Source organism: Geotrypetes seraphini, chromosome 3, assembly GCF_902459505.1.
Source record: "Geotrypetes seraphini chromosome 3, aGeoSer1.1, whole genome shotgun sequence".
Taxonomy (NCBI): Eukaryota; Metazoa; Chordata; class Amphibia; order Gymnophiona; family Dermophiidae; genus Geotrypetes; species Geotrypetes seraphini.
Genome location: NC_047086.1, coordinates 357730682 through 357753361, shown reverse-complemented (window position 1 = coordinate 357753361; position 22680 = coordinate 357730682). Strand labels below are relative to the sequence as shown.

General features: G+C 42.8%; 1 protein-coding gene across 3 annotated transcripts in view; it reads right to left on the bottom strand.

Moving 5' to 3' along the window:
• Window positions 1–22680, bottom strand: part of IARS2 (isoleucyl-tRNA synthetase 2, mitochondrial) — a 160624-nt gene that overhangs the window by 115694 nt on the left and 22250 nt on the right. For all 3 annotated transcript variants that reach the window (XM_033936093.1, XM_033936091.1, XM_033936092.1), the window contains exons 5-9: window positions 19034–19083; window positions 18823–18929; window positions 18397–18487; window positions 11108–11223; window positions 3458–3627 (exon numbers count right to left, since the gene is read on the bottom strand). In XM_033936093.1, the coding sequence (XP_033791984.1) occupies window positions 3458–3627; window positions 11108–11223; window positions 18397–18487; window positions 18823–18929; window positions 19034–19083 (534 nt within the window). The remainder of the gene's footprint in view (window positions 1–3457; window positions 3628–11107; window positions 11224–18396; window positions 18488–18822; window positions 18930–19033; window positions 19084–22680) is intronic.

Genomic DNA, 22680 nt, shown 5'->3' with positions numbered 1-22680 from the left:
TTGCTGTCTGGTGATTTTATTTTTTAATCATCTTTTCCCAGTCTCTGGCTGCACATCCTTTTGTCTGTGTTCTTAATTCTGTTTCCAAGGCCTTTTTATCCATTTGCTTATTTTCTCTCCTTCACTTTCGGCCCTACATCCATCTTTGGCATTAACCTTTAACATTCAACTTTCTTCCATTTTTCTGCTTCCTTCTCAATCTATTTTTCCATGTTTTTCCCTCCTCTCCATACATGTGTACATAGAAACATACAATATGATGGCAGAAAAGGGCCACCGGCCCAACAAGTCTGTCCATTCTAATGACCCTCCCCCCTAAGTTCTTCCTTGAAGTGATCTCCTCCCTCCTTTTCCCTTCAATCCTGAACAGCTTTACTTCCATCTCTTTTCCCTTCCCCACTCCTCACATTCCTGTGCACCATCTCCTCCCTCTCTCTCCCCCTCCTGTGTTCCGACATCTCTGTTTTCCCCCTTCTTATGGTCTGGCATATTTTTCCTCTACTTCCAATAGTTTGGCATCTCTATCCCTTCCTTCCTTTCCCTCCTTCCTTCTACTGTGGTCTGGCATCTTTCTCTCCTTCCATCCCCCCTTCCCTTGATCTGGGATCACTCTCTTCTCCTTCCCAGTCTATTATATCTCTCTTTCCCCTTCTCCCCTTCCCTCCCTATTCCCGTGGTCCATTTCCCTCCTTCCCTTACCCCCTTTCCCGTGGTCTGCTATCGCTCTTCTCGCAGTCTATCATATCTCTTTTTTCCCTTCCATCCCTGCTCTGCACCATTGCCCATTCTCTTTTTCTCTCTCCCTTCCGTTTTTTGCGTCATAAGTATTTCCCACCCCCCTCTCTCCTACCCCAGTCTCCCCCATTCTACTTAAGAAGCTGGTCCAGGGGGCTTCCTGGCCTGGTATTTCCTCCCCTTTCTATCTGCACCAGTCTGATGTCGTCCTCACCTTCAGTCTTGCAGGGACATGTCCATTTTTGTTGCAGGGGACTGCCAGCCTCTGCAACAATTCTCAACCCCCGCATGCCGCCCCTTTTTATCTTTTCCTTCTGCTGCAGTCAGTCCACAATGACATAACTTCCTGTTTCCACCTGGATGAACCGTGGCAAAAGGAATCAGAGAGGGGCCCCAAGTAGTGGCTGAGAATTGATGCCAGGGACAGTAGTCCCCTGTAACAAAATTGGTTGCATCTGCAACACCAGGAGAGGAAGACGTTGGACCGGTATGGATAGAAGGAGGTTGACATGCCGAACCACTAGGGACCCCCCAGAGCCTCAGGGCCCAGGGCAGCTACCCTGTTTTCTCCTCCCTAACGTTGGCCCTGTGCTGCAGCACAGTCACCACGGTCCACATAAAATGGCCAGGCGGGCCATATTCAGCCCATAGGCCTTGTGTTTGGCACATGTGATATAGAGGAACTGAAAGAAATCTTGAATCTGGAAGATGTAATAAACCAAACTGACAAGTTAAAAGAGCAGCAAATCACCTGGACCAGATGGGAACTGAAAGAACTCAAAAATGAAATTGAAGATCAGATCTATACTTGTTAATATATAACCTGTCATTAAAACCATCCAAGGTACCTGTAGATTGGAAAGTGATCAATGTAATGCCAATTTTAAAAAAGGTTTCTGGGGCAACCTGGGAAACTATAAACTGGTAAACAACGCATCTCAACGTGCTTGAACGTCCATATGGTAGTGCCACACTCAAGTTTCTATTCTCTCATGATGAAGTTTCTTGAATATATATTAATAATAAGATATTTAATACGTTCTTTGCATTTGTGTTGGTGTAATTCTCGATATAAGTGTGGTTTCCTATTCATATGCTTTTGCCGTGGTTTTTATTATTTTTTGTTCATTTTCAACCAATTGTTATGTGGTCACATTTGAATAGGTTCATTTTTCACCTGAAGCTCAAGATAGATTTTTATATTTTGGGTGGTGCCCAGTTGTGTGTGATGGTTTAGTTAGGGTTTTTTTCCAGATTTGAGGTTTCTGTTACTTTTATATGTTCTTATAGAAAAGCTGCTATTGCCACATTCCTAAAATAGGGATCCCTTTATTAAGGTGTGCTAAATCCTAAGATGCCCATAGGATATAATGGATGCCTTAGCATTTAATGCGCGCTAATCTTTAGCACACGCTAAATTGGTTAGTGCACCTTAATAGAGCAAGATAGTTTTATTTTGTACGTTCACAGTAAACACATGCTGACACATCTCTTAGTATGGTAGCACAATATGTACATTTCTCTTTAATATTATAATTTTAGTCTCTGATTCTTACACTATTTCTATTCGTGCACATCAATACTTATTTTGTACTTTTGTCTTTAAAAAGGTACCATTTTTACTTTTTTGATATAGTACAAGATAGTAAAAATATGCCACTATCTATTTTATTTTGACAATGGTGGCACACACAAATGATTTCACATGTTCTTTAATTTTTCAGATCACTTTTCTTTGGCATGGCATCACTTTTTTTGTAATCCAGTTTCGTTCATTATCACTGTCTATTCTGAATTTTCAAACTCATTATAAATTCCGCCGCTTGCTGTCTCGTTTTACAAAGGACTCCTAAGGAAGGCAACAATTGCTAAAACAAAGACCATGTTGGGTCCTAGGTTTTACTAAAGCACATTGTGACTTGATTTGAGGATTTTATATCCATCAATAAATATATTTATTTTAATAATTTTTTTCCTATGTCATCCTCATACTACACAGTTCCCACTTTTATTTTTGCTGTGGCTTGTCTTTTTGTGCTTATTGTTTACCCCTTTCTTTTTCGCTTAGGTCAAGCCATTTCCTTGCTCTGCTCACATTTCAGATTAAGTAGCTCTTCTTCCAAATCAATGCACTGACATTTTGGAGATATTACTGCTTTAATGAGCTCCAATCCTATGTCAGTCCCTTCATTACGAAAGTCCGACTTACATCGGACTCATAATTACAAACGGGGGGTCCAGCTTGTCTCTTCCATGTCCCAACATGCCCCTCTCCCTCCATTCTTTGTCTCAAGTTTGTGCCCCCCTCCCATGGATGTATCTCTGTTCTGGCCGGCTCTCTCCTACTACCTTCCAGCTGCACTTGTTTCTCTTTGCAAAGCCGCAGTCAATAATTGGTTCTTACCACCAATCAGCAGCTAATTAAACAATTCTCTGCACATGTAAAAGTAGTATGTAGAACAGGAAATAAGGAAATTGCAGGCTCAACATTCAAGTAGGGCCTTCAAGAAGTGCATGAACAAGATTCAATTGCCTCAGGTATACATTACACTGCAGGTCATCTGGGAACAGAATTATACCTCCTGTGCCTGAAAATAATTTGCCTTATACTAAAAATGATCTAAATCCAAATAAATCAAATAAAATATAAAGTAGTGAACAGTCTACTCCAAGTATTTAATTTCTACTGCTATCTGTTATTAAGTAAAATAGAGAAATTTACCACAGGTAGATGATGATGGGAAGCAACACCATAATCCTCCGTACCATGGGCTGGAGCAGTGTGAACTAATCCTGTTCCTTTGGTCATGGCAACATGATTTGCTGGCAAAAGTGGAAACTCTCTGCCAGGAATGGTGGGATGAGTATAACCACCACCTTGTAAATTTATACCTGCATGAAGAGAGAGGAAAAAGTAATCCGAACAGCTCTCCAATCGCTGTTCATCAGCTCAGGCTGTATGACACATGACAAAAGTAACAGATTACCAAAAGCAAAGAAGAAGAACTTTGTTGAGTTTAATAAAGGCTTATTAAGCTTAAACATAAAATCACTGTTCCAAATGAATTTCCAGAGCAGCTAATGTAGTGGAATCCACTTCCAGTTCTTAAAGGCCACTAATGAGTCAGGTTTTCCAGATATCCCTAATGAATATGTAGCCTAAAGCCTAAGCTTGGGGGTTCTTTCCCCAGTTAAATAGCTGCCTATTGGATAACTCAAATTTTTAAAACCAGCTATTAAATATTTAATACAAACAAGTATTATCTGAATCAATTCAATTTTAATCTTTCTCCCACAGTTCATTTCATTACAGTCAAAATGATCTACTAACAATAAAATTTAAAAAAACCCACAAAGCACACTGTATGCAGAGAAAATGTTAATTATCATTTATATTCCGCGGGTTTTCAAAGAGGTCAAGTCAGACGATTCTATGCAATGTCACCTCAGGAACAACTATACAAAAATAGACAAATATACCCCCTCCCTTTTTACTAAATCGCAATAGCGGTTTTTAGAGCAGGGAGATGCACTGAATGCCCTGTGCTGCTCTCGATGCTCATAGGCTCCCTGCGCTAAAAACCGCTATTGCAGATATAAATTCTCTAAACAGACACATTTTGATCACTAAACTGAAAATAAAATCATTTTTCTTACCTTTTTGTCTGGTGATTTCATGAATCTCTGTTTGCACTTCCTTCTTCTGACTATAAATCCAATATTTTTTTCTTTCTGCCCCTCCCCTTTTCTTTCTGTCTCTCTCCCCCTGCCCCCCCAAGCCATCGTGCCAATTTCTCCACTTCCCCGATTCTTTCCCTACCCCCTAAGCCACCATGCCGATTTCTCCCTGCTTCCACGAGCCAGACTAGGAATGTACAAGCGCTGGACTCACAAGACTTCACCTCTGATGTCAATTCTAACGACGGAGAGGAAGTTCCAGGCCAGTCAGGCAGCGATTGGCTGGCCCAGAACTTCCTCTCTGACGTCAAAATTGACGTCGGAAGTGAAGTCTTGTGAGTCCGGCGCTTCTACGTGCCTGGCCTGGCTCAGGGAGGCAGGAAGAAAAAGATTGCCAAGGCAACGCGATCGACTCACATTGCCTTTGCGCTTGACCATTTGGGCACCCCTGCTGTTATGGTATCCTGTCCTGACCTGAGGAAAGGGGTTTAGTCCCCAAAAAACTGCCTTATTTCCATTTCCTATTTATAAACTTTAAGGCAGTTTTTTGGGGACTAAACCCTTTTCCTCAGGTCAGGACAGGATACCATAACAGCAGGGGTGCCCAAATGGTCGAGCGCGATCGATAGATACAATACTACTTGATTCTACGTAAAGCAACAAAACAATTTTTTCTACCTTTTGTTGTTTTTGCTTTAATCTTCTTGTCTTCACTCTTCTTTCTAGCCAGCATCTGTCCGCTCTGTCTTCCATACAGCATCATCCCCTTCCATTCACTGTCCGCCCTCTCCCCGTTCCATATGGCATCTTCCCTCTTTTTATGCTCCTTCAATAAACTGTCTATCCTGAGCCCCTTCTCTTCTCCTTTGTACATGATTGATTTCAGCTCTGCCACCTCTCCATTTTTCTCTCTCTGTCACCACCCCGTCCCCTATTCTCTGGCATCTCTCTCTTCTCCTTTCTTTCCTTCGCACCCCACAGTCTGGTATCTTCCCTTCCCTGATTCTCTAGCATCTCACTCCTTTCCTTTTCTTCCATCTCTCCCTCCCCCTCCCTGCTCTGACATCTCCTCCTTCCTTTCCCCCTTCCTTTTCCCTTGGTCTGGCATACTTTCCTCCTTCCCTCCATGCCCTAGCATCTCTTCCTCCCTCCCTTCCCTCAAATCCCTGGCATCTCGTTTCATTCCCTCCCTCATCTTCTTTCTCCCTCCAGTTGGGTGCAGCAAGTCTCTCCCCCTCTGCTCCCTTTCCTCCTTCTGTCACCCATGACCTGGTGTCATGAACTTCTTCAGGCAGCAGCATTCACAATTCGCTGCTGTTGCCAGCTTCGGGCCTTCTTCTCTGTCGGGTCCTGCCTTCATGGAAACAGAAGTAGGCAGAAGCAGCATTTCTCTTCCCCCTCCCCCCTAATTGGGTGCAGCAGCATTACTCCTCCCATTGCCCCCCCCCCCCGTCTCACACACCCGGCAGATTCGCTACAGACAAAGGCAAGTTGCAAGTTTCCCTTGGTCGCTGACCTATCTCCCAAAGGGCAGCGACAGAGGGAAGTTTACAACTTGCTGCTCTTGCTTACTTCGGGCCTTTCTCGTTGCCGGGTCCTGCCTTCACGGAAACAGAAAGTAGACAGGACCTGGCAGCGAGAAATGCCCGAAGTAAGCAAGAACAAGTAAGCTTCCCTCCGTGGCTGGCCTATCTCCCGCATGCTCCGGGGCTCTAATGTCCGTGTCGGCTTCTCTTCTCTACCCCCCCCCCCCCCCCGATGTAACTTCTGGTTTCGGAGGGAAGCCGGGTTCGAGTCGCTTGCTGGGGGTTTTTTTTGTTTAAAGTCCGGCGGGTTTTTCGGCGGCTCTTCAGGCTGCGCATTAAGCAGTGGTGGCAGCAGGATTCGGCAGATGACAGCCGGGCGGGCATCTAAATTTGCTGGGCGTTGCGCCCGGCTGAAAAGCGCTGGGGAGAACACTGGGGAGCCCAGGCCCCCTGACAGCTCTGGGCCCCTGAATGCAGGACTGGTAGTACTGCCCTGATGGCGGCCCTGGAACAAATGGTACATGTAGAGGAAGCATGTTACTTGTGAGCAGGGCTGTGGAGTCGGTAGATAAATCCTTCGACTCCGACTCCTCAGTTTCTGGTACCCATGACTCTGACTCCAGGTACCCAAAATTGTCTCCGACTGCTCAACTTCGACTCCAACTCTGACTCCAATTCCACATCCCTGCTTGTGAGTGGGATTGGGGAGAAGAGAAGAAATGAAAATTGTTGCAGGAGGGATGAGAGTGGTGAGAGGGGGAAGAAATGAACTGGAAGGGTGGGAAGGAGGGATGTCACACTCGAAGGAAGGGGCAAGGAGAGAGAGGGAAAGTGTGCAAGAGACAAAGTGTTTGACTCATGGAGAGAGAGAGAGAGAGGGAGAGATGTTGGATGGGGGGGGCAGAAAGGAGGAAGGGAAATGTTGGACCGCAGGGGACAGAATGGAAGAAGGGAGAGAGAGATGTTGGACCATGGAAAAGGGGAGGGAGGGAAGGAGAGAGAGAGAGATGTTGGACCACAGAAAGGGGGAGGGAGGGAGATGTTAGACCACAGAAAGGGGGAGGGAGGGAAAGAGAGATATTGGACCACAGAAAGAGGGAGGGAGGGAGAGAGAGAGAGAGAGAGAGAGAGAGAGAGAGAGAGATGTTGGACCACAGAAAGGGGGGAAGAGGGAGGGAGGGAGGGATGGAGAGAGAGAGAAATGTTGGACCAAGGAAAGGGGGAGGGAGGGAAGGAGAGAGAGAGAGAGATGTTGGACCATGGAAAGGGGGAGGGAGAGAGAGAGAGGTTGGACCACGGAAAGGGGGAGGGAGGGAAGGAAAGAGAGAGGGATGTTGGGTCATGGAAAGGGGGAGGGAGGGAAGGAGAAAGATTTTGGACCACAGAAAGGGGGAGGGAAGGAGAGAGAGATGTTGGACCATGGAAAGGGGGAGGGAGGGAAGGAGAGAAATAGATATTGGACCACTGAAAGTGGGAAGTAGTGAAGGAAAGAGAGAGAGAGAGAGAGAAATTGAACTATGGAAAGGGGGAGGGAAGGAGAGAGAGATGTTGGACCACAGGAGAGATTTTGGACCACAGGAGGAGAGATTGGAAGGGAAGTAAGACATGGAAAAGTAACATGTGTCCCTGAAAATAAGACCTACCTCGAAAATAAGCCCTAGCATGATTTTTGGGGTAGGTCTTAATATAAGCCCTACCCCAAAAATAAGTCCTAGCGATGAAAAAGCGCGACTTGGCCCCCTACAACCTGCAATGTTGTTTTTACCGCCGATACCCGGAAAATCACTTACAGCAGCTGCATGGGTTTCACTGCGGCTGCTGAATGTTGCTCTGACTTGCAATCTCTCCACCGCCGAAATCACGTACAGCAGCCGCACGGGTTTCTCTGCGGCTGCTGAACATGCCCCTACCTGCGCGGGTCCCAGATGTTGTCTCTGGTGCTAGAAAAGCAATTAGAGAAGCCGCACATGCCTCTAACCTGCGCGGGTCCCGGTTGCTTCCACTGTGGACAGAATTTAAACCTTACTGCCCAATAAACTGTGCTTTCCTGCTTCTGCATAGGGAGCGGATCAAGAAATTCTTTCCGGGACTTCTGGTGGCTGCCTCAGGGTCCTAGAATCTACTACAGTTCCATTTCAATCTGCTGCCTCTGCAGCATTGAACTTGCTTTCAGTCTGTCATCTCTACTGTAGAATCTTCAGATATAGGGTACCAGGGAGCAATAAACTCTGCACCCCCCCAAGAAGATTCCCCAGGATGACTTGGGCTCTATAGTCCCCCACTAGATTGAAGCACTTGAAGTGGTGTCTCATAACCTTGGGAGGCATCCTTTGAAGCACAGCTTCCACCACTCTGCGGAAATAATATTTTGACCCAAAGAGCTATTAAACGTGTACTTGAATACAAGTCCTTTGTTGATGGCATTAACTTTTCTAAATACCAACTTTCCAAAATGATTGCTATGAATGAAACTGCAGTGTTTATGGGCCAAGGAACCCAAATGACAATTGATCAGCGTGGTGCCTCCTCAACTAACATTCCCTCCACTGGTTATGAAAGTGCACGTGTTACCTGTATTTTTGCAATTTGTCTGGATGGAAATAAAGCCCCACCTCTAATCATCGCTAAGGGCAAGAAGATAAGATTTATTTATTTATTTATTTAGATTTCTATCCCATTCTTCCAGAAGCTCAGAACGGGTTACACGTAGACATTCACAATCGTTTGAAAACAGACTAGTCATGACAACAAATAGGTTACAGTAGATAATAACAGAGCTTATGCTAGAGACCAGACTGGTCATAGTGAAGAGTACTAGGAGAAGTATATTGAGGAGGCAGTTTTTAATGGCCCGACTGGCGGCGGAAGAAGAAGGTCTTTACTGCTTTGCGGAAGGTCATAAGAACATAAGAAATGCCTGCACCGGCTCAGACCTGGGGTCCATCTAGTCCGGTGATCCGCACACACGGAGGCTCAGCCAGGTGTACCCCAGCGCAGTTATTAGTGAGTCTAACAACCTGATCTGTGTGGGTAGTCGATTCCATAGCTGAGGTAGGAAATGGCTGTAGGATCTTTTGTACACCGTACTCATTCGGAGGGATCTCCCTGCAGATTGAAGATTGAACATGTTTCAGGCATTTATGTTCTTGAAACTGAAAAAGCCTGGTGCACACAAGCAGTTATAAGGAAGTGGGTCAATTTAATGCTGCCACTTGTTTTGCTAGGCAGCCAAAGAGGTCTGCTATTCTGGGATTCAGCCAGCACACACCACGCTAAAGACATGAAGAACTTCCTTCAAGAAGGGAGAGTGTGGGGCAGTGGTTAAAGCTACAGCCTCAGCACCCTGAGGTTATGGGTTCAAACCCACGCTGCTCCTTGTGACCCTGGACAAGTCACTTAATCCCTCCATTGCCCCAGGTATGTTAGATAGATTGTGAGCCTGCTGGGACAGAGAGGGAAAACTGCCTGAGTACCTGAATAAATGCATGTAAACCATTCTGAGATCCCCTGGGAGAACGGTAAATAAAATTGAATGAATAAATAAATAAAGAGAGAATAGATCAAATAATGATTTCCGCAGGAATGACTGGCTATCTCCAAACTCTTAATATTGCAATAAAAAAGCCATTCAAGGACCATTTGCGCATTGAAATTAATGACTACATTGAAAATAGAATGGAGAGAAATCAGTGTGGAAACTTTTTGAAGCCTAAACTGCAAGAGGTTATGACTTTGGTGAAGAATTCATGGGATAAAATCACTGACAGCTGAGTTGCCAATGCACTACGAGCAGGCTACATGGAGAAGACATGCTCATTTAAGGAAAGCTCTATTGCTAAACATGAAAGATTGGGGTCATTGGTTGTAAAGGAAATGGAGTCACAAGAAATTCATGATGTAATTTGTTGTTTGGAGAGTTATGATGATGTTCCAGAAGATGGTGATATTACTATTTGAATATCTGTTTACTTTTGTTCATGAATACTGGTAAATGTAGATTGTTGTACATGGAAAAATAGTTTGGAAAGTTATATTATGATGATGTTTCAGAAGATGGTGACATGACTGTATTTGAATAAAAGTACATTTTTGTTCATAAATAAATGTAGATTGTTATTTATGGAAAAATAAGACATCCCCAAAAATAATCCCTAGGGTGTTTTGGGGGCCCCAAATTAATAAGACAGTGTCTTATTTTCAGGGAAACACGGTAGATTTTGAGAAGAAAGCAGAAAAATAGAAAAAAGTTGAATGCTAAAAGTTAATGCCAAATATGGATGTAGGGCAGAAAGTGAAGGTGGCAAGAAAAACAGCTAATGGATAAAAAGGCCCTAGAAACACAGTTAAGAGCACAGACAGAAGGAAGTGCAACCACAGTGGGAAAGGATGATTAGAAAAAAATAAATAAAAATATATCACCAGACAACAAAAGGTAGGGAAAATGATTTTATTTTCAATTTAGTGATTGAAATGTATCAGTTTTGAGAATTTATATCTGCTGTCTATATTTTGCACTGTATTTGTCTATTTTTCTTTAGCAGTTACTGAGGTGACATTTGCATATTTTAAAATCATCTGCCTTGACCTCTTTGAAAAAAAAAGAATATAAATGATAATTAAAATTTTCTGTGTAATTTAATTTTGTGGTTACCATTATGTTTTCTTAATAAGATTATATTGTGTGTATATGAAAAATAAATGGAAGAAACTGCATTACAATTAGTACTATTAATATGGGGATGGGTTTCTGGGCTTGGGCAGTTGGTGGTTCTTGGTTGATATTTATTAGACTTAGGGGATACTTGGCTTGAAGTTGCTGAGAAGCACTGTTTTAATCAGTAGGCTATTCCTCCCTTCTAAATATTTAAATCAGAGGAGTTTTTGGCTTGACAGCTTATGTTTTGGCACTCTTCAGAGCCCAGTAGAGGTTGCTAGCTGTTACCATTGGCTGTAGTCGTGCAGTGCCAGTTGGGGTGAGGATGGCAGCTGAGAATTTGAGAACATCAGGAGCCATCACAGCTACCAGCAACAGTAAAAGTGGAGTGTATTAGCAACATAATGTGCTGAATATTTCATCCTCCTCCTCACCTCCACCAAAAAAAAATAAGCACACACACACATATGAAGCTTTCTAACCTTATTCAAGAACAATACTTATATCATCTTACCTTTAAATGTCGCAACAACTTTAAATTCTGTTTCCAAGGCTTCTGCTGTAGATTCCACTCGATCTGCAGCCAGAATATAATGCTCTCCTGTACTTTCACACTTCACTACAGAATATCTACAGTATAATTATTACAGAAAAATAACCAGCAATAATACCATCAGATTATTTTACAAATCTATTATGTGATATCTATTATTCTAATCACTATAGAGAAAATAAATCCTACATAGATATCAGAGTCTACAGAGGGAGAGAGTGTAGGCTAGCCAGATGGCAGGAAACAATTCTAAATCCTTATAATTATTAGCTATGTTTAAACTTGAACTGATAGCAGCAAATCAACGAACAGGGTTGGCTTAAGACATGATCCAGATGAGTCACTGGCTCAGGGCACCAAAAGATTGCTTCACCCAGCTAACCCTTTATAGCAACAACAGCAAATTACTGTTTTGCTCTCACCATTGTGATCTCTTTTCTGTGCTGCTGTTGGCACCACTGCATGTTTAAAAAAGTGAGAACAGATACTTCCTATTCTCACATTTAAATGCACAGCAATGCTTGCAGAAATATAGGGAAGAGAACACATGGCAACAGCAAAGCAGGAAGTTCTTACCACTGTTTAAAAGAAGGTTAAGGAGCTGATGTGGACAGAAGCAGTTGATGTTTTGAGGGGTGAAGCTAGTGATGATGGTAAGGAGTTCAGATTTGAAAGGGATTAATGCTGGGAGGCTGGGAGAAGCTGCAATTAGAAAAAGAGATTATGGAACCAAGGGGCAGGCACGATCTAGGATGATGTTTCGGCCCAAGGCACTTGAGGCAGCGTCCTTGAGGGTCCTTAAGAGAGATCACGCGCTGACACTTGCTACACCTCTTGAAGCCCGTGGCAGGCTGGGACATAGAAGGAAAAATAGCCACCGTAAGATCAAAGCCCTCGGGCTGCAGCCGAGTGGCCTGTCCCAAAAAACAGACGGAAGAAGAAAAAAAATTGTTTTTTTTAACCAAAAATAAAAAATAAAATAAGAACAGCGATTTGTGAGGAAAAAAATACAAACCGCGGTTCAGAGAAGGCAGTGCTTGTGAGGCGTCCACATCCAGGCTCCGTAGATGACGTCACCCATATGTGAGAATACCTGCCTGCTTGTCCTGGGATAAAAGATGATCCAAGAGACAAAACTCATTTGTCACCTCCGGGTAACACAAGAGGACTCTCTGAACATCCAAAACCTTTAAGGCTATGCCTTTGTTCTTAGACCCTGTAGGAAATGCTGGTAATATAACCTCTTAGTTGACATGAAATGCCGAGATTACTTTTGGTAAGAAGGAGGAAACTGTACACAAAGTCACTCCTTCTTCCATGATCCTGAGGAATGGCTCTCTGCATGAGAGAGCCTGCAATTATGAGACTCTTCTGGCAAATGTAATTGCAACCAAGAAAACTGCTTTGACCAATAGATCCATGAAGGAGGCTTCCTGATGAGTCCTTTTAAGACAATATTAAGATTCCATGATGGAAACAGATCTCAAACTGGTGGCCTTAGTCTCAGAGCACCTTTCAAGAACCTATGTCCGGATGGGCCTCTAGCAAAGCTCTCTTGGCCCCAGAAGCAGAAGAGCCCTGCTACTTGAACTTTAAGGGACACCACTGCCAATCCTTTGTCAAGGCCCTCTTGGAGGAATGCTAATACCAATAAGATTTGAGCTTTGCCTGGCTATGGCTCTAACATTTCTCTGCTGCACTAGTACTAAAATGTCTCCCATGCCTTAGCATACGCCGAAACTGTCATTGGTTTTTTTGGCTCTGAGGAGAATAGCAATAATTAGTTTTGAATATCTTTTTTGGACTAGTGATGCGAGTTCAAGAACCATGCTGTAAAACCAAAGCATATTGGATCTTCTAGGGCAATTGGCCCCTGTGAGAGCAAGTCTAGGTGCATCTAGAATCTGAGACTTTGACCCTTCTGCAGGTGTATGAGATCCACATACCATAGGTGCCTGGGCCAATCTGGTGCTCCTAGAACTACCGTTCCTGGCGATTTGCTATTTGGCAGTTCACCTGGTCTATCATGGGCCAGGACAGTAATACCTACAGTAGCCTGGTCTCTGGACATGGTTGAACCAGGGCATCTAGCCCTGTACTTCCGGGTTTGCATCTTTGGCTGAAGAACAGAGTCGCCTTTTTGTTCCTTGCAGTCATCATGAGGTTGAATGTCGGATGACCCATCATCTCTCAATGGCCTGGAATGCTTTCAGGGACATAAAATACTCTCCTGTGTCTAATGTCTGTCTGCTGACATAATCCGCTTGAACATTGTTTATCCTGGCCACATGTGCCACAGAGATTGTCTGCAGATGAGCTTCTGCCCAACAAAACAATGCTTTTGTCACCTACTGGAGGGAAGCATTATTGGTGTCTCCCTGCCTGCTGACATAGGTCACTGCAGTGGCACTGTCAGAAGAAGACTGACTGCTTTGCCCTTCAGAAAAGACTGCAGTCGTTGTAGCACCAGACAAATGGCTCACAATTCCAGTCTGTTAATAGATCATTTCCACTGAGACAGAATCCATTGTCCTTGAACTGGGTGATCATTGCAATGAGCCCCCCATCCGAACAAGCTGGTAACCATTGCTAGGGTGACCCAGGAATTGATCTGGAATGGGATTCTCCTTTGCTAGGGAGTGGAACTTGAAAAGGAGTCTCTCTGAGGTGACCAGTGAGACAACAATGCATCCTGGAGGGGACACATTCGCACCTTTGCACATGGCACCACCTCTATTGTGGCTGTTGATCCAAGGACCTGAAGGCAATGCTATGAAGTAGGTGCTGGCTTTGTCAACAGATCCATAATTTGACCACACAGCTTCCTTTTGTGTGCTTCTGGAAGAAAAACATGGCCTCCTGCTATGCTGAATAAGACCCTCAGATATTCCAGGGACTGTGCTGGAACTAGGTGGCTCTTCCTAAAGTTCTCAGTCCAGCTCAGACTCTGTAACGTTTCCACAACTGCAACTACTGTTTTTTCTCCTTCCGTTCAGGACGGTGCTCTGAAGAGCCAATCATCCAAGTACAGATGCACTTGCCAATCCGCTCTGCAGAAATGAGCAACTACTACTACCACAACTTTGGTGAAAGTTCGGGGAACTATTGCAAGCCCAAAGGGAAGCACTGAGAATTGGTAGTGATTTTCCAAAACATAGAATCTCAGGAACTTTCTGTGTTCTGGGAAGATTGGAATGTGAGGGTAAGCTTCCATCAAATCCAGGCCAGTCAGAAATTCTCCTGGTTCTATCGCTGTGATGACAGATCGAACAGTCTCCATTTGGAGCCAGGGAACTCATAGGGCTGCGTTGATGTGTTTGAGATCCAGGATGGGTCTCCATTCCTCTGAGCCTTTCTTGGGCATAACAAAGTATATTGAGTATCTGCCAGAACCTGAGTCTCAACAGTACTGGTTCTATGGCTTGAATATCCAGCAACCTTTGTAATGTTGTCCAGATTTTTTCCGCTTTTTCTGGTTGGCCCGCTGGTGAATCAACAATCTAGTCGGAGAGAGGGTGGGCAAACTATCTTGTAACCCTTTCTGATCATTTCCAGGGTCATTATTTGTTTCCAGGCCTTCACATAGTCTGAGAGACGACCTTCAATCTTCAGAGGAGTGGCTTGAAGGCTGGCATCATTGTGGATTTTTTGGCTGGCAGTGCGGAGCGGGAACCAGAACCTTGGTTCCTAAGGCTCCTGGAGAATTTATGTCTTGAACCTTGATAGGCTCTCTGGTTAGACAGGACCCCTGGCTATGGCTGCTCGGGGACATCTGTTTGGTAAAGACCTTGGAACAGCGATCATCTAGGCCCTTCTCAAACAGTATCTGTCCCCTGAAGAGAAGCCTGCTAGTGTTGCTTTACAGGTCGAATCACCTGCTCAATGTCTGATCCAAAGCATACAACGGGCAGAGATCAAATATGTAGAGACTTTCCTCATGACTGATTATATCGGAGTGCATCCACTACATAGTCTATTCCAGCTAACACAAGCTGTGAAAGGGGCTCAGTCTCTGCCAGGCTCCGATTTCGTAGCCTGGAATGACAGTCAAGAAACACAAAAGAGACCATGGCTGCAGCCTTAATTCCTAAGGCTAGAGCCTCAAACTGCCTCCTGAGGGCTATATCCACTCTGAGGTCCTGTGGATCCTTTAGAACTATGCCACCCTCATTTGGCAGGGAAGTGCAATTGATCACCTGGGCTATCAGGGAATTCACCTTTTGGCATAGCAAACATTTGCTGGAATTCCTGATCCATGGGATACAGCTTAGTCATGGTTTTGCCACCTTCAGGGAGCCTTCAGAGATCTCCCAGGGCTCTATGACTTGGATCCTCAAGGTCAGATGCCACAGGAAAGACATGGGTTGAGCCCAGACCCCGCTTAGAAGAGAACACTGGGAAGATGGGGTTTGAGGAGTGTCTATCTTTAGTTCTCAAAGGGACTTGGTATTGATCTCCAGCAATGCTGAGGACTTAAAAAAGAGTTGGTGAACAAAGGGACCCTCTCCCTGGTCTATGGCCGAAATCACCTCCTGGTCCTCCATATGAGAGGCTGCCTTTCCCACCAGGGAAGCATCACTTTGGGACAATAAAGAGATTAAATCTGATCTCTCATCCTCTGAGTCCCTGTCTGAGGGGCCATCACAGAATAGCCTCCACTCTCAAGGAAGAGCAGCTCTGAGTATCTGAAGGGGCTTGCACACTGGTTCACTCGCCAGCAGACCTAACAGGTGGAGTTCTACCTGGTGCATAAACCTGTCAAAAGGAGATTAATGAACTCCGGAGTAAAGGTCTGAGTGGGCAACTCTCCTACCCCATTAGGGTGGAGCAAATGCCTTTTCTTGGGCTGCGAAACATCTACGCCCTTATGGTGTCTTTCATTCCCCCCCCCCCCCCGACAGGACCATCTGACTTTCAGTAGAGGGGCTAAGCCCAAAGCTCCCGTCCCTCCATCCCGTGTCGCGTAGCATGTGGCACAAGGGCACTCTTCAGCCGCCCATCCAGTGCAAATGAGGCAAGAAATAGGAGTATTAGGGTCTGAAGACTCCATCCCTGTTTTGAGGCAAAATGAAGGGGTTTGAAGAAGTTGGAGAACTTGGAATTTTTTTTTAGCAATTCTAAGATAGCCACTGCAGTAATATTTAGGTGCCAAAAAAACGGCTTCAAAACACTAGAGTTGAGTAAAAAATTCAAAAATAGGATTTTAGAGGAGGAGGAGGAGGACCTAAAACCCAACTGCAAAAACAGCCAAAATGCAATTTAAGACTCTTTCCTCCCCCCCCCCCCCGTGCAATTTTTCCCATAGGCTGTCAGCCTGTATTCACAGACCATGTGCTGGGGAAATAGCACTGCAGCCTGTTTCAGCTCCCTCAAAGTGTAACTGGATCAAGAAAAGCTCTCTATCTCAAGATGCCAGTCAGCTGCCATGCCGAGATCTTTGGGCTGCAAGTCGGACCTTAGTCAAAACTGATCCTCTACCCCCTAGGACTATAAAGCACAATAAGGAAAGTGGGGGAGGTGAAGTTTCAGGTGGCACTCTGAGTACCCCAAAGGACTGCTATTAATGCCTAACAGCATGTGCTCAAGCTCCTGACAAGCAAGTGCTGAGGATTCGGAACTAAACTAAACTAAACCTTGGGTTTATATACCGCACCATCTCCACGAATGCGGAGCTCGGCACGGTTTACAGGAAGAAAGTTGTAAAGTCCCCAAGGGGTACACCTGCCAGCTGCAGACTTAAATGTCTGCTCTTCTCCGAGCAGGCAGAGGAGTCCGACATCACAGAAAAAAAATCCGCAAAACATGCTGAAAAACCAAAAAACACTATAAAACAATAAAGAAATAAACAACTGATCAGAAAAGACACCATCATGCTCACTTGCAGAAGGAAGAACTGAAGGGGACAGCAGAGACTGTGGAGAAGGAGGAGTTGAAAAGCTGTGATTGACATCTTCTGCAGTATGCTTGCGAGCACAGATGGATAACCCTATGGTTCAGCATACCATCCCTATTGCATTGAAGCAAGCTTAGGCTGGAAGGGAACTGAAGCTTGTGAGGGGGATAGGGCTATATTAAGTAAGGTGATGCTGGAGGGAGGATGGGAGAAATGTGCAGATGCTGCAAGTGATAAAGAAGAGGACAAGTATCACTGATGGAAGAAGCAACAAAGTTTATGAAGGTGAAGGTGGAGGACGGACAAAGGGATGGGTGCTGGAGTAAAGAAAGAGGAGGAACGACAGCATCAATGAATATTGGAGACGGTAATAGATGGCTGGGGAAGGGGAGTAAGCAAGAAGGCAGATACTAAGGACAGAGGGATGCAAGAGAAAGTAGGTAATCAGATGTAAATGGAAACTCAAACTACGTGGTAGGCAATAAGACAGACTCCTCCTGTAATTTCCCCCCCAAGACTCAACTATGTAATCAGCCCTCTTCTGTAATTACCCTGTAAATGTCCAGTTTTCTTCTGATGTAAGCCTTAACTTTCTACTTATCTTGCAATTTCTCCCCAAGACTCAAATATATAACCAGCTCACTAAATTGTAATTTCTCCTGGAAATGTCCAGTTATCTTCTGATGTAATCCGCCTAGAACTGCAAGGTACAGGCGGAATAGAAGTCAGTAATGTAAGTGTAAGCGAGAACTAAAGGTTTGGATAGGACAAGGACTTGGGGACAAGATAGGGTGAAGAGTGCGGACTAATAAAGCAGCCCTAAAGAGGTCAAAAGGAGCTAAATGATCTGGTAATGGGTATGAGAGGGCTGTGTAGAAAGATTTGAGGGGATAGGGAAGAGAAGCAGTTAAAAGGGATAGAAGGCCTTGGAGAGGTTAAGAGATGAACAGGACAGGATGGTGTCAGAAGATGGAAATGGGAAACCAGATAAGGCATAAGAAATGGACTACAGACGGAGAAAATACGAGTAAGAAGAAAATATTTGGGGCTGTTTAGGGTATGAGAGGCAGAAGAAGGTAAACAAAGCTGTGACAGAGATAGATACAGAGAGAAGAAATGTGTAGCAATTTGGTAAAGAAGTTCCTTCACCAATTGTACCTAAATGATTTATGTTATTCATTGTAGTCCTACATTGAGGTACCCACATTAAATCTGTATGGGCACAAGCGTTCTATACAGAAGTGTTAATATGCTACATATAAAAATTACCTGTAAAGATCTAAGTCAATATATGTAAAAGAACTAATTAAACCAATTTAAGAAACCCAGCGGAACACTGTAAAAGTAAAATACATACTCAGAATCTGGCATATAACAAATAGCTTGATTGAGTGGAATTGACCAGGGCTGAGTCGTCCAGACTATTGTGCTAACAGGGGTTAAGCCATCTGCAGATTTAAAACAAAATACAGTATTAATCCATTTTAAATAAAATGCTACTTAAAATGAGCTCAGCTAGAATGTTCTTTTCCTCTTATTTCCAAGACTAGCTAATCCTTTCCTCAATCTCCAACAAGCGTCTGACAAATTCCACTTCACCACTGTAATCACATTAGCAAATCCAACTTTCTCTATGGACACTAATAGTTCACAGAATATATAAAACTTCAAGAGTCACAGCTACTCATAATCGCTCATTTAAACTGAAGAACTGGACAACTTTTGATGGAAACAGTTATGAGGATGAGGGAAATTAAAAATAAATTAATACTGAACATTATACCTAGTACAGAAGCCAGTTTACGAGGTATTTTTGAGAGAGTAAATTTGATATATACAGCACGACTGGCATGCTGGTTATATTCAAGTTCTGCTTCAGCCAAGGCTGTCCTACAGAGAAAAAAAGGGTCAAACACAAGGTTAACTTGCCACCAAGAGAAAAATCATCTTTTAAAGGCTGTTCATCCATTGAAACTTACAAAATTTATTATTACCTTGTTGTTGGGGACCAAAACACAGGCTTATAATCCTGATAAATATAACCCTAAAGCAGAGAGAAATTTGCATTATGTCAGAGTTGATGAAAACCTATAATTTTTAGGAAGTACTGCTTAATCTTTATTTCCCCCAATATGTGACAGGAGTTTTAAATTATTTATCCCCTCTTTTACAAAGCCTTATAGTGCGGGCCGCTGCAATAAGTGCCCCAAAGCCCACAGGGATTTAAAGGGCTTCAGGGCTTTTGCTGCGCGGCAGCCACTGGCACAGATTTGTAAAAGAGGGGGTTAATTACCAGTTAGATCTTGAATGTATTTAGACATATATGGTGTGTTTTTGGTCAAATTTTAAGTTTCAGTTCAAATTTAGTTCTGTTCCAATAATGAAATTTTGGGATATTTTCATTAACATTTATTGTCTGTACAAATAAACAAACAACTTGATTAAATTTCCAGGTTATTACATAATTGATTAAACCATTATTAAAAAAATTAAATTGGGGTATGATAAGCTTCAAAGCATTTCAAATGGACACTTTTCACACATAAATATCCATGTAAGTTATATATACTGATGTCCAAAATGCTGATTTCTCATTTCTCAAATATTTTATACAAAAATCACTAAATTCTAAAAACATAAAACTTCATAAAAAAAACAAACAAACTGAAGAGGAAGGACGCTTAATTTTTTTTTTAGTCTGGTTTTTTTTTAGTCTGTTATCAGCCCTACATTGTAGACACCAAAGATAACATAACAATATAAAACACTTATTTGAATCGCATATTTATGTTCCAAAATTGGAACATGGGAAAAATAAAGGTTAAAAAACAAACAACTCAGGGGTCCTTTTTAATTAAGCTGAGATAAATGCTAAAAAGCCCGTTTTATACCTATGGGCTTCTTAGCATTTAGCATACAGTAAATCCATTAATGCACCATATAGTAAAAGGATCCCTTAGTTTAAACCAAATGCCACAATGCTCTCTCTATAATCACATCAACAAACCCAAAAAGAGATACAAAAGAGCTATCCAAAAACAAGCAAAATTTTCACCACATGAAATCATTATATGAAGGACTTTACCGGAAGAACAACTATAACTGTTAACTCATTTTGTCAACGTACTCACATCATGTGGCTTCTTTACAAAAGGTGAAAATACTCATTGAATATAAAACTTCATGTGAATAAACCCAAATGGGAAAATCCAAAATATAATGAAATCTCACACAAAAACTGATTTAAAAATATATGTAAGCAAAAATAGTAACCTATAACACACTTATCTTAAATGAAAGTATGTGGAATGACTAGCGCTATCTGACGAAGGACCCTGTTTTGTTTCCTTCCTCAGGGATCAATTCACTTCAAAATTAAATTTTTCCACATCATCCTTACTTGGTTCACGCGACTCTTATGAGATAGAATTCAAAAGTAACATGAAAACAAACATGGAAACAATAAATACCACTGCTGCAGTCAAAAGTTGTTCTTATGTTCTTGTTGTTTTCTGTTTTATAAATTTTGTATGCACTTTTGTAATCCCATGGAGGCAGGGAGGGACTATAATTTTCGCATAAAACCACCTTTGCTAATTGAATAGGAACATGAGAACCTGCTGAACGTTATTGTAAATTAAGTTGAATATCGTGTAAAGCAGTAGATTGAGGTATATTTGTGTAGAGAGCTGTTAAATCCAGGGTACCAAGTCAGAAGAAGCAATTCTCCGTAGTTTAAAACCAATGGTGTCTTTGATATAGGATTTGCTAGTCTCCACAAAGGGCTTCAAAAAGAAATCAATGAATTTAGATGTTGGTTCTAATATAGTGCCTCTTAGGGACACCTTAGGGATGCCTGGAAGTATTATTCAATGTTTTATGCTTTTTTGGAACCATATAAAATATATGTTTTCTGAGATTTGTAGAGGTTAAAAATCTGTGTTCTGTTTTTGTGATACTGCCTGGGATATAAGCTTGGGTGACAATGTCATTTATCTCAACTATTAAAGATTGAGTAGCATCAAATAGAAGATTACATAAACCTTGCAGCCACTGTAAAGCAGTGTTCCTCAATTTGATCCTGGAGTACCAGGATATCCACAATGAGTATGCATGAAAGAAATTTGCATATAATGGAGGCAGTGTAAGCAAATATAAAAAAGTTTATGCATATTCACTTTGGACATCCTGAAAATCTGACTGACAAGGGGGTACTAAAACTAAAACTAAACCTTAGGTTTGTATACCGCACCATCTCCACAAGCGTAGAGCTCGGCACGGTTTACAGGGTTAGGTTGAAAAGGAGCTACAATGAAGGGTTATAGAAAAAGAGCTAGGAAGATAAAGAAGGTCAGGGTACCAAAGAGCGGGAGGTGTTAGATTTTTGAAAAGAGCCAAGTTTTCAGGTGTTTGCGGAAGGATTCTCCAGGACCTAGTTGAGAAAACACTGCTAGAAACATAGAAACATGATGGAAGACAAAGGTCAAATGGCCCATCTGGTCTGCCCATCTGCAGCAACCATTATCTCTTTCTCTCTCTGAGAGATCCCATTTGCTTATCCCAGGACCTTTTGAAATCAGACACAGTCTCTGTCTCCACCACCTCTTCCAGGAGACCGTTCCATGCATCTACCACCCTTTCTGTAAAAAAGTATTTCCTTAGATTACTCCGGAGCCTATCATCTCTTAACTTCATCATATGCCCTCTCATTGCAGTTTCCTTTCAAATGAAAGAGACTTGAATCATGCACATATACATTACATAGGTATTTGAGCGTCTCTATCATATCTCTCCTCTTTCGCCTTTCCTCCAAAGTCTGTCCCCATACACCTTATGACGAAGACCATGCACCATTTTAGTAGCCTGCCTCTGGACAGACTCCATCCTTTTTATATCTTTGTGAAGGTGCAGCCTCCAGAAATGTACACAATATTCTAAATGAGGTCTCACCAAAGTCTTATACAGGGGCATCAATACCTCCTTTTTCCTACTGGCCATACCTCTTCCTAAGGAACCTAGTATCCTTCTAGCTTTTGCAGTCACCTTTTCAACCTGTTTGGTCACCTTAAGATCATCACATACAATCACACCCAAGTTCCGTTCTTCTGTCGTGCACATAAGTTCTTCACCCCTTAAACTGTACCATTCCCTTGGGTTATTGCAGCCCAAATGCATGACCTTACATTTCTTAGCATTAAATTTTAACTGCCAAATTTCAAGCTTCGCCAGGTCTTTCTTCATATTATTCACATCATCCGGTGTGTCTACTTTATTGCAGATTTTGGTATCATCTGCAAAGAGGCAAATCTTACCCGACACCCCTTCAGCAATATCGTTTATAAAAATGTTAAAAAGAACAGGCCCAAGAACTTAGAGGCATACCGCTGGTAACATCCCTTCTCCTCAGAGCGATCTCCATTGATCACTACCCTCTGAAGCACATCACTGGAATTTGACAAATGGACTCATCCATAAACTTCACCAACATAAATTTCAAGACCTCAGACTACTTGAGAATCAGTGTATGCTGTATATGTGATTTTGTGCCCCTTTCAGTTAGTTTATGTGGGGCAAACCAAGAGACCAATGAGAATCCATTTAGCTGAACACTGCTACTTTGCTGGCATCCATGGTGTAGCAC